Source organism: Leuciscus leuciscus, assembly GCF_965113295.1.
Source record: "Leuciscus leuciscus genome assembly, chromosome: 21".
In the NCBI taxonomy this organism is placed as follows: domain Eukaryota; kingdom Metazoa; phylum Chordata; class Actinopteri; order Cypriniformes; family Leuciscidae; genus Leuciscus; species Leuciscus leuciscus.
Genome location: NC_138745.1, coordinates 917,260 through 929,759, shown reverse-complemented (window position 1 = coordinate 929,759; position 12,500 = coordinate 917,260). Strand labels below are relative to the sequence as shown.

The following is a 12,500-nucleotide window of genomic DNA, read 5'->3' as shown; positions in this document are numbered from 1 at the left end:
AGCTTTACAGTGATAACAGGAAAATAATGCGAACAAAGATTGTTTCCAGAAGAGAATAGCGTCCCGGTCCAGCTTAAGTCAGTTCAGTGATGATTACAGTGTAAGAAGCAGGAGGAGCCGCTGAGACTGAAGAAACTCTTTCTCCTTCGTCAGGTTCATCCACTGAAGCCCAGAGAACAGACAGTCATGAGGGACCGAGACGAGCTGAAGAAAGCCATCGAGCAGAGCGAGCGCTTGCTGTCCCGAGTGCGACAGCTGGAGGGGGAGAACTCAGAGCTGAGCCACGAGAAACAGGAGGTGTTCGTCCAGATGCGTGCTGTGAGTCTTCATTACTGATGCAGGAAAGCCTACAGAAGACAGAGAGTCAAGTCTAACCGTTCTAGTGGAAATACTGTAATGCACGTGCTTCTCGAGTGATAAATGTAATGCGTTAATATTAGAAGTTATATTAGAAATAATCAGATTAGTTTCTAGAATACTGGTGCAAATGCTTCTGTTTTGGCATTTTATACTTTAATGCACAAGCTTCTCGAGTGATAAATGTAAAGTAATCAGATTAGTGTCCAGATGTCTGAGAGCACTCGTGAAAATGCTTGTTTGACTTTTTTCCACTTTAATGCACATACTTTTTTTAATACGAAATATAGGCATATTACTATAAATCTAAATCTGAAATATTTTAATTTCCATAACGCACATGCTTCTCGAGTGATAAATATGTTTTAAATATTTGTTATAAATTAAATGGTTCCACTTGATTTGGATAGTCCACTTTAGACATTCTACTAACTATAAGTAACTTTGCAACTACATGTCAACTAACTCTCATTAGAGTATTATTAGACTGTTAGGTTATGGTTAGGGGTTCGGGTTAAGAGAGTTAGTTGAGGTTATGGTTAGGGGTTCGGGTTAAGAGAGTTAGTTGAGGTTATGGTTAGGGGTTCGGGTTAAGAGAGTTAGTTGAGGTTATGGTTAGGTGTTAGGGTTAAGAGAGTTAGTTGAGGTTATGGTTAGGGGTTCGGGTTCGGGTTAAGAGAGTTAGTTGAGGTTATGGTTAGGTGTTAGGGTTAAGAGAGTTAGTTGAGGTTATGGTTAGGGGTTCGGGTTAAGAGAGTTAGTTGAGGTTATGGTTAGGTGTTAGGGTTAAGAGAGTTAGTTGAGGTTATGGTTAGGTGTTAGGGTTAAGAGAGTTAGTTGAGGTTATGGTTAGGGGTTCGGGTTCGGGTTAAGAGAGTTAGTTGAGGTTATGGTTAGGTGTTAGGGTTAAGAGAGTTAGTTGAGGTTATGGTTAGGGGTTCGGGTTAAGAGAGTTAGTTGAGGTTATGGTTAGGGGTTAGGGTTAAGAGAGTTAGTTGAGGTTATGGTTAGGGGTTAGGGTTAAGAGAGTTAGTTGAGGTTATGGTTAGGGGTTCGGGTTAAGAGAGTTAGTTGACTTGTAGTTGCAAAGTTACTTATAGTCAGTAGAATGTCTAAAGTGGACTATCCAAATAAAGTGGAACCAGTTACATTAGAAATGATCAGATTAGTGTCCAGTGCACTAGTTTTCCACTTAAATGCACATGTTTTTTATAAATATTACTATAAATCTATCTACAGATTGGTGACCTTGAAATTTCAGAATCTGAAATATTTTTATTTCCATATTGAATATTTCCATCACAATGCTAAAATTGTATATTTTGTAAAAGTCCTAAATCTTTAGTTTCCAGTTGAAAGCGTATTGTCAGTGCGCTCACAGACTTTTGGACTCTGGCTCTATATGGTTTTATTCCTGCTGTTTCATATTAAGGTAGTTATTTATTACTCTGCTGGTAGACAGTTTACAGTGCATAATAATATGCTTTCATAGACTGAGTTATTCAGCAAATGTGCAAGATCCGCCTTCCATCTGTGATCTGATACGGACTGTTTTTATTTGTTGACTGAGCTCTGGTCGTTCAGTCTGATTGTGATGGAGAGACGGGATTGTGTGTGTCTTTACAGCCCACCCACTGGAACACAACCATGGGAAGCGAGTACGACACTATTAGCTGAAGATTTTGTGTCGCCCGCTGGGTGAAATATGTCTGGGTCTGGGATTGTGCAGATATTGCCAGAGCTTGCAGAAATGCCACGCTGCAGCTCAGCCAAGATAGAGGAAGATCTGAGCTGGTGAATGCATTAGCAGATGCTCAAGTCTCTCATGCGCTTCTCTTTGTTTCAGTAAATCATTGTATTGCGGCTCAGATGGAGTGAACAAGTGTGTTTAGAAGTGTATTAATGCAGTGACCTTTGAAGTTTGTAGCCAAGCTTGACTCTTCCAGTGTGTTTGTGTGTGTGTATATAATATATTTAAAAAAAACATTTATTGTTAATTAGAGGTACGTGATTAATCGTTTGACAGATTGCGATCTCGATTCAAAAACCCACATGATCTTATTCCTAAATGACAGCGATTGACAGAGATGATCAAAGAAGCATTGGGATAAAAGTTTAAAGTTAGGACACAAACACTGTTGTCTATGGTAGTGATCAAAAAGAGTAAACTACCTTTTAAAAGTAACTTGACACTTCAAATAATGATTGCATCATTACATCGTTACACCAGTAGGTGGCGACAAGTGACTGTTAAAAATGTGTCATTGAATCATTCATTCAAGATATTTTCGTTGAAGAACGCTGACTCATCCAGTAATGAAATGGGTAAAGTCTTTAAATGAGTCATTGAACCATCCATCCATCCATCCATCCATCCATCCATCCATCCATCCGTCCATCCGTCCATCCATGAGATTTGTTCAAAAACACTGATTCATCCATTAATGAAACAATTGAAGTTTTTAAATGAGTCATTGAATCATTCAGTCATTCATTCATTCAAAAGATGCGTTCAAAAACACTGATTCATCCATTAATGAAACAAGTAGTCTTTAAATTAGTCATCCATCCATCCATCCATCCATCCATCCATGAGATTTGTTCAAAAACACTGATTCATCCATTAATGAAACAATTGAAGTCTTTAAATGAGTCATTGAATCATTCAGTCATTCATTCATTCAAAAGATGCGTTCAAAAACACTGATTCATCCAGTTATGAAACAAGTTAAGTTTTTAATTGAGTCATTGAATCATTCACGCACCACATGACATTTCCAACGTACTACCTAATCTTGCCTTGTCAGACATGGGTCAAATGATCTGATATTTTAGGAGATAGTTTAGTCATTATTTTTTACTGAATATGAAAGGTGTCTTGACCTTTCTGCACCGTTAGCTGGTAATAAAGAGTAAAATATCTCTGTGCTGCTGGTCAGAATACACAGCGTCAGTTTCTGGCTCAAGATGATGAAACTTTCAGTTTTTACTGTATTTTTGGATAGCCGTCGGAAAGGGTCAGAGTGTTGTCCTGTTCTGTGTGCAGGAATATCAGTTTAACACAAACTGGATGCCACAGTGTGAATAAATGCTGATATGATACATTATTTAATGTCAGGTGATTATGAATCATGCATTTGACCCTGTGTAAGGTTATTCTGGCTGATCTTGTATATTTCCAGTGTTCTTGGAAAATGGGCCCTCTCCGTGTTCCTCCCTGATTCCATCCCCATCTCTCTGCTGTAATTACACCAGGATCCAGATTCACACAACCGTAATTCATCCGTCTCCTGCTGTCAGCCCACAACCGCTGATTACTGGGTTAGAGACAGTCGATTAATTGGGTCTTATCAGAGAGTACATTATTTTAAAACCACACTTTGAGTTTTAAAAAACTCAAAATTCCAAGGAAAAGATCAGGATTGAAAGATGTTAACCCAGAATTCCAAGGAAAAGGACAGAGTTGAGAGATGTAAACTCAAAATTCCAAGGAAAAAAATCAGGATTGAGAGATGTGAACCCAGAATACCAAGGAAAAGGACAGAATTGAGAGATGTAAACCCAGAATACCAAGGAAAAGGACAGAACTGAGAGATGTAAACCCAGAATTCCAAGGAAAAGGACAGACTTAATAGATGTAAACCCAGAATTCCAAGGAAAAGGACAGAGTTGAGAGATGTAAACTCAAAATTCCAAGAAAAAGATCAGGATTGAGAGATGTAAACCCAGAATTCCAAGGGAAAGGTCAGGATTGAGAGATGTAAACCCAGAATTTCAAGGAAAAGGTTAGGATTGAGAGATGTAAACCCAGAATTTCAAGGAAAAGGTCAGGATTGAGAGATGTAAACCCAGAATTTCAAGGAAAAAGTCAGAATTGAGAGATGTAAACCCAGAATTCCAAGGGAAAGGTCAGGATTAAGAGATGTAAACCCAGACTTCCAAGGAAAAGGTCAGGATTGAGAGATGTAAACCCAGACTTCCAAGGAAAAGGACAGAGTTGAGAGATGTAAACCCAGAATTCCAAGGAAAAGGTCATAATTGAGAGATGTAAACCCAGAATACCAAGGAAAAGGACAGAATTGAGAGATGTAAACCCAGACTTCCAAGGAAAAGGTCAGGATTGAGAGATGTAAACCCAGACTTCCAAGGAAAAGGTCAGAGTTGAGAGATGTAAACCCAGAATTCCAAGGAAAAGGTCATAATTGAGAGATGTAAACCCAGAATACCAAGGAAAAGGACAGAATTGAGAGATGTAAACCCAGAATTCCAAGGAATAGGTCAGGATTGAGAGATGCAAACCCAGAATTCCAAGGAAAAGGACAGAGTTGAGAGATGTAAACTCAAAATTCCAAGGAAAAGATCAGGATTGAGAGATGTAAACCCAGAATTCCAAGGAATAGGTCAGGATTGAGAGATGCAAACCCAGAATTCCAAGGAAAAGGACAGAGTTGAGAGATGTAAACTCAAAATTCCAAGAAAAATTTCAGAATTGAGAGATGTAAACCCCAAATTCCAAGGGAAAGGTCAGGATTGAGAGATGTAAACCCAGAATTTCAAGGAAAAAGTCAGAATTGAGAGATGTAAACCCAGAATTCCAAGGGAAAGGTCAGGATTGAGAGATGTAAACCCAGAATTCCAAGGGAAAGGTCAGGATTGAGAGATGTAAACCCATAATTTCAAGGAAAAGGTCATGATTGAGAGATGTAAACCCATAATTTCAAGGAAAAGGTCAGGATTGAGAGATGTAAACCCCGAAATTTCAAGGAAAAAGTCAGAATTGAGAGATGTAAACCCAGAATTCCAAGGGAAAGGTCAGGATTGAGAGATGTAAACCCAGACTTCCAAGGAAAAGGACAGACTTGAGAGATGTAAACCCAGAATTCCAAGGAAAAGGACAGACTTGAGAGATGTAAACCCAGAATTCCAAGGACAAGGACAGAGTTGAGAGATGTAAACTCAAAATTCTAAGGAAAAGATCAGGATTGAAAGATGTTAACCCAGAATTCCAAGGAAAAGGACAGAGTTGAAAGATGTAAACTCAAAATTCCAAGGAAAAAAAATCAGGATTGAGAGATGTAAACCCAGAATACCAAGGAAAAGGACAGAATTGAGAGATGTAAACCCAGAATACCAAGGAAAAGGACAGAACTGAGAGATGTAAACCCAGAATTCCAAGGAAAAGGACAGACTTAATAGATGTAAACCCAGAATTCCAAGGAAAAGGACAGAGTTGAGAGATGTAAACCCAGAATTCCAAGGGAAAGGTCAGGATTGAGAGATGTAAACCCAGAATTCCAAGGAAAAGGACAGACTTAATAGATGTAAACCCAGAATTCCAAGGAAAAGATCAGGATTGAGAGATGTAAACCCAGAATTCCAAGGGAAAGGTCAGGATTGAGAGATGTAAACCCAGAATTTCAAGGAAAAGGTCAGGATTGAGAGATGTAAACCCAGAATTTCAAGGAAAAAGTCAGAATTGAGAGATGTAAACCCAGAATTCCAAGGGAAAGGTCAGGATTGAGAGATGTAAACCCAGACTTCCAAGGAAAAGGTCAGGATTGAGAGATGTAAACCCAGACTTCCAAGGAAAAGGACAGGATTGAGAGATGTAAACCCAGACTTCCAAGGAAAAGGACAGACTTGAGAGATGTAAACCCAGACTTCCAAGGAAAAGGTCAGAGTTGAGAGATGTAAACCCAGAATTCCAAGGAAAAGGTCAGAATTGAGAGATGTAAACCCAGAATTCCAAGGAAAAGGTCAGAGTTGAGAGATGTAAACCCAGACTTCCAAGGAAAAGGTCAGAGTTGAGAGATGTAAACCCAGACTTCCAAGGAAAAGGTCAGAGTTGAGAGATGTAAACCCAGAATTCCAAGGGAAAGGTCAGGATTGAGAGATGTAAACCCAGACTTCCAAGGAAAAGGTCAGAGTTGAGAGATGTAAACCCAGAATTCCAAGGAAAAGGTCAGAATTGAGAGATGTAAACCCAGAATTCCAAGGAAAAGGTCAGAGTTGAGAGATGTAAACCCAGACTTCCAAGGAAAAGGTCAGAGTTGAGAGATGTAAACCCAGACTTCCAAGGAAAAGGTCAGAGTTGAGAGATGTAAACCCAGAATTCCAAGGGAAAGGTCAGGATTGAGAGATGTAAACCCAGACTTCCAAGGAAAAGGTCAGAGTTGAGAGATGTAAACCCAGAATTCCAAGGAAAAGGTCATAATTGAGAGATCTAAACCCAGAATACCAAGGAAAAGCACAGAATTGAGAGATGTAAACCCAGAATTCCAAGGAATAGGTCAGGATTGAGAGATGCAAACCCAGAATTCCAAGGAAAAGGACAGAGTTGAGAGATGTAAACTCAAAATTCCAAGAAAAATGTCAGAATTGAGAGTTGTAAACCCCAAATTCCAAGGAAAAGGTCAGAATTGAGAGATGTAAACCCCAAATTCCAAGGAAAAGGTCAGAATTGAGAGATGTAAACCCAGAATTCCAAGGAAAAGGTCAGAGTTGAGAGATGTAAACCCAGAATTCCAAGGAAAACATCAGAATTGAGAGATGTAAACCCAGAATTCCAAGGAAAAGGTCAGAGTTGAGAGATGTAAACCCAGAATTCCAAGGAAAACATCAGAATTGAGAGATGTAGAGTAAACTTAGAATTCCGTGAAAAAAGTCAGAATTGCGAATGTAAACTCCATATTCCAAGAAAAAAGCTCAGAATTGCGAGATGTAATTTCAGTATTCTATGGGGAAAAAGTCTCTCAATTTCAAAACTCAGAATTCTAAGTAAAAAGTCAAAATTGCAAGATAAGAAGTCGCAATTATAATTTTTATTCCATGGCGGGTGTAAGCTTTAGTATCTAACTTTAAAAGCGGTTCTCAGCAGAAAGGCTCATGTCTGCTGTACAAGCTTCTATGACAACATTTTTATATGGCAGTTAAATGCCCATTATCAGTCATTAACTAATCGCTTTTGGGCCAAGAATCTAATAGAGTAACTGAAAGCAGATTAAGATCCTATATAGGCCTGCTGGTGCAAGACATAAACATCTACTGATGTTTCATGGGACTCTTGTGGAGTTAAATGCGAAACTGTTCAAATACTCATAATGGATTCAAGCTAAACCTCTATAAATCAATGCATTTCATATATTAAAGTTTTTGGTGTTTTCGCCAACTCCCTTCTCAACAGTTGTCACACTATAAACAAACACAAGAAAATCAGTTGATATTCATTCATTGGGAAAGTGGGAAGATTGTTTGGTCATAATTTATGCTCATATTTGAAGCAGACTGTGAAGGCGTTCATGTCTGTGCCCGTGCATCATCATCATCTCATTACATCATGATTAGCATTGAGATTCATGAAGAGGCCGTCATAATGGCCACCATTATTTTGTCTGAAACTCTCTCAGTCTCAGCCGATGCATAGAGTGGGTGTCGGGCCATCCATCACATGTATGGTATGTAGTTGGCAATGCAATTCACCAATGATAAACTACATACACCATAGATTACATGCGTTGATTCAGTCACACCTGTTGAGATATGATCAGCGTCTGCCAGTAGTGGTTCTCGGTTCACCTGTTGTAGATGTAAATGGTTGATGTCTGAGTGCTTTGAGTGTTTTGTCTGGTGATTCATGTAGAAAATGAATGGCAAACAGATTTTTACATAGATTACAATAATAGCTTTGTTCTTCTGACACTCACAGACATTTTCCAGACTGTAGGCATGGATTGGTTTTTTAAATAAATGCACGAGAGAGGCCACAGATCATTGTCCGCGCCGTTTCTCATTCATTCGCTTTAATCCTGCGAATAACACAAGCTCTTTCGTGACATCACACCGTTTGTTATTCTACACCTCGGCTCAAACAAGAGCGCCTGTTTGTGTTAGACCAGGGCAGGACTTCTGAACGAGGCCGGCGCTGGATGCATTACATCTCGAACAGCTGGACGCCTCCTGTAGTTTCCCTCCAGCTGTTAGAGACGCAGGGAGGAGGGCGTCCCGCTCAGATCAAATCACTGCAGTTTCTCAGAGATGGATGGAGTCTGTCAGGTTGAGTCTGTCTGTCGTTCCCTCTCTGATGTAGAAGCTGAGCATGAGGACCTGGACTGGGACAGTTTCACCACATCAGTCCCACTCCATCAGGTACTGCGTGTGTGTGTGTGTGTGTGTTCTCCTGATAATGCATGTTTATGGTGCCGGTTATGCCAAAGTCATGGTTTTGATTCCCAGAGAACGCCTACCTGTGAATGTTTACCTTCACTTCACTGTTGAGTTGCTTTAATGTGTCTGCCAAATGAATGCATTTTAATGTTGTAATTGTATCCTTGCATTGATATGATCATGTAATGAACCAGATCACTTTTGTTGAAGAGTAAGTGCATCATTTCAGAATTGCAAAAATTTAATGTGAGCTTGCAAAACAATGCTTGTGTGTTGTGTATGGTTGTCAGGGCGTTGTTATATAGTTGCTAAAGCGTTCAGAGTGGTTAATAGGTTGCTATGCAGTTGTTAGGACATTGATTGGACAGTCCTTATTGGTAAAAGTCAAAAGAGCGCACTCCCAGGTATGATATTCCCTAAAAGTCCTTCCTTCAAACTAAGTCTCGAATGTTTTAACATCCGCCAGGTGGAAATCATAGCGGTGCCGTGGCAAAACCCACTAATTACTGTTTGCAAGAGGATCAGGGGTGTCTATGCATTGTGTTTAATGAATGAATCAACCGAAACCATATTACGCCTATTTCGACAAAAGTGGATACAAATACATATTAAGCGCGCACTTAACAAATGGCATTAGAAATAGAATGTGAAATACACTTTTATACTTGACAAAGCATCCAAATATTGAACCAGTGGTGTTATGTCTCTCATGTAACACTTCCATTCATGTCTTAGTTGATAAGAAAGTGTTATAAACAGAGATTTACTAGCTAGTCAAACACGTATGAGTGGGGGCACTTGTCAGGGTGATTGAATTCAGAGCACAATAAGCACATTTATGGAAAAATATGCATAACGCATCCAGTGCCAACTTTGCAAGGACCCTCATATTTGTGTGTTTTTAACTTGGTACAGATACTTTAGTGATGATGATGCGTGTCTAAGTACAAGTTTCTAAGGAGAGATCAGAAAGCAGAGCTTTTTATGTCCTGTTGGGACTAGTTTGATAAATGATCCGCTTCGTCGTGAGAAGTTCATGTGGTCCTTCTCATGCTTTCAGAAGCCTCTGTCTTCAGATCACAGGACAGTTGTGAACAGCTCAGCTGCTGGATACGAGGTGTTAAATTTTGATCCTCTGTTGTTGCTCTTTTTCCTGTCGTGACCCTCTGAATGTGTGTCACCTGAGGCTGTTGGAGAAGGTCACTTTATTTCTCATATTTCTTTATTTCTCGTCATTTTGACTACATTTATTTTAATTGTGACTATTTCCTGTAATTTTAACTATTTCTTGTAATTGCAACTAAATTTCTTGTAATTTACTTTTTCTCGTAATTGTTACTATTTCTTGTAATTGCAACTATATTTCTTGTATTTCCAACTATATTTCATTAATCGTGACTGTATTTCTCGTAATTGCAAGAAATTCTTGTAATTGTGACTATTTCTTGTAATCGTGACTTTCTTGTAATTGCACCTTTATTTCTCATAATTGCTACTATTTCTTTTAATTGCAACTTTCTTGTTATTGTGACTATATTTCTCGTAATTGCGACTTTATTTCTCGAAATTGGGACTTTATTTTAATTGCAACAATTTTTTGTAATTGTGACTATTTCTCGTAATTGCAACTATTTCTTGTAATTGTGACTATTTCTCGTAATTGTGACTATTTCTCGTAATTGCGACTATATTTCTCATAATTGCAACAACTTGTAATTATGGCTATATTTCTCATAATTGCATATTTTTTTCTTGTGATTGCGACTTTCTCATAATTGGAACTTTTTTTAATCGCAACTTTATATCTTGTAATTGTGACTATATTTCTCGTAATTGCAACTTTATTTCTCGAAATTGCGACTTTTAATTGCAAATGTTTTTTTGTAATTGTGACTATTTCTCGTAATTGCAACTATTTCTCGTAATTGTGACTATATTTCTTGTAATTGTGACTATTTCTCATAATTGCTTCTATTTCTCGCAATTGTGACTATATTTCTTGTAATTGTGACTATTTCTCATAATTGCATCTATTTCTCGTAATTATGGCTATATTTCTCATAATTGCATATTTATATCTCGTAATTGCTACTTAATTTCTCATAATTGCAACTATTTAAAAAAATTGCAAATGTTTGTCTTGCAAATATGACTTCTCATAATTGTGACAATTACGAAAAATAAAGTTGCCTTTATAAGAAATAGTGACTTTCATTTGAAATGTTATTGTAAATTTGGTGTGGGCTGTATTCAGGATCCTGCGGCAAGTTCATTTTATCCTCCTCATGCTTTTAGAAGCCACAGTCTTCAGATCGCAGGACAATTGTGAAAAGCTCAGCTGCTGCTTCACACTTTGAGCCTGTTTTGTTGCTCTTTTTCTTGTCATCACCTTGTGAAGTTGTTCCCCTGAGGCTGAATGCGGTGTGAAGTGTGAGACTCATCATTGCCTCTCGTTCTCTCGGTCTTCAGGAGCAGGAGAGCCTCCAGCGGGCCGAGCAGCGCTGTGAGCATCTGGAGGAGCGTCTGGAGGAGCTGGAGAACACACTGACTTCAGTGGAGAAGGGAAAACAGGTAGGACTGAGGAGGTTCACACACTCTGGCTGACACACGTTTGACCCGCGCTCTTACTGCGCAGCGATTATCTGCTCCGATGAGGGTTTCCTCTGTAAATCATGCATCATTAGTAGTCTGGAGAATATCATATGAATGTGTATTGTAATCGTTCATGCTTCATGTTTTGGAGCAGATGTGCTACACTTTTTTTGTTGGAACTTGGGACTAATCTTGATTTTAACTGCAGATAATAAGGAATCATTTATTTTCTTTAAAACTTGTAAGTATGCATTTGGAAACATTCAGGCAAAACTGAAATCATGGAAACTTTAAGGAAGCTTCGAGTAAAAAAGTGACTATATCTTACAATTAGGGCTTTATTTCTCATAATTGCAACTAAACTTTTCATATTGAGACTTTGTCTTGTGATTGACTTTATTTCTTGTAATTGATTTGTCACTGTTAGAACTTTTTTTCATAATTGCAAATGTTTATCTTACAAATATGACTTCTAATTGTGACCATTTTGAATGAATGCAACTATATTTCGTGTAATTGCAATTTTATATTTTGTAATTGTAAAATGTATTTCTCGTGATTGCAACTTTGTCTCGTTTGTCTTTGCAACTATTTCTCAGAATTGAAACTCTATTTCTTGCAATTGCGACCTTATCACAGTTGCAACTTTTTCATAATTGCTCATTTTTTTATCTTACAAATGTGACTTCTAACTGTGACTATTTCTTAAATGCAACTTAATTTTTTTGTTATCGTGACTTTATATCTTATAATTACAACTTTATTTCTCATCAGACTGTTTTTCGCTTTATCTTACAATTCACATTTGAAATTTGACGTATATATTACTTTTGGTGAGGGTTGTTCTGACAGCAGTTGCCAGGATCCTTTAGTAGGTGTTTGTATGACATATTGCCCATGCTAAACGTGTGAGATTCTGGCGCTAACGGTGACACACACAAGACCAGACCTGTACAGCTTGTTTGCTCTTTTACTCTTCAAGTGAAAACAGTTTGTAGTCCATTTGTTGCCATAGCAAAACTGTGGGTGACTTCCCGTGTGACCTCAACTCAAACATAAATAGCAAAATTAAGAGCATGACATTCAGCTTTCATTGTTTCTAAATTGAAAACAAAACCCTTGAAATGTTCAAAAATATAATAAGTTCCTTAGGCATTGTGACATGATCATAATAATTGTTACCTTTAACTGCACTTCATACTTCTAATTCAAGCTAGGTGTGCTACCTTTCAATTACAGCTCGCAGTCCATAATTTTTCCAATTATGATTTTGTCTCATCTCTTAACAATTTACAGTAACTGCAGATGTTTGGAGTGGAGATATTCATCTGCTCATACTTCTCGTTTATGTCTATTTGAGTTCAGAGGGAAGTGAAATGACAGCTGTG

At 38.2% G+C, this 12,500-nt stretch overlaps 1 protein-coding gene across 4 annotated transcripts in view; it reads left to right on the top strand.

Moving 5' to 3' along the window:
- The window catches only part of LOC309485296 (uncharacterized protein MYH16), a 78,220-nt gene that overhangs the window by 6,117 nt on the left and 59,603 nt on the right, over nt 1-12,500 (top strand). For 2 of the 4 annotated variants that reach the window (XM_082152079.1, XM_082152080.1), the window contains exons 2-3: nt 154-318; nt 10,990-11,091. In XM_082152079.1, the coding sequence (XP_082008205.1) occupies nt 154-318; nt 10,990-11,091 (267 nt within the window). Of the gene's footprint in view, nt 1-153; nt 319-8,328; nt 8,503-10,989; nt 11,092-12,500 lie in introns of those variants that run through there. The other 2 variants (XM_082152082.1, XM_082152081.1) reach the window with 2 other exon arrangements.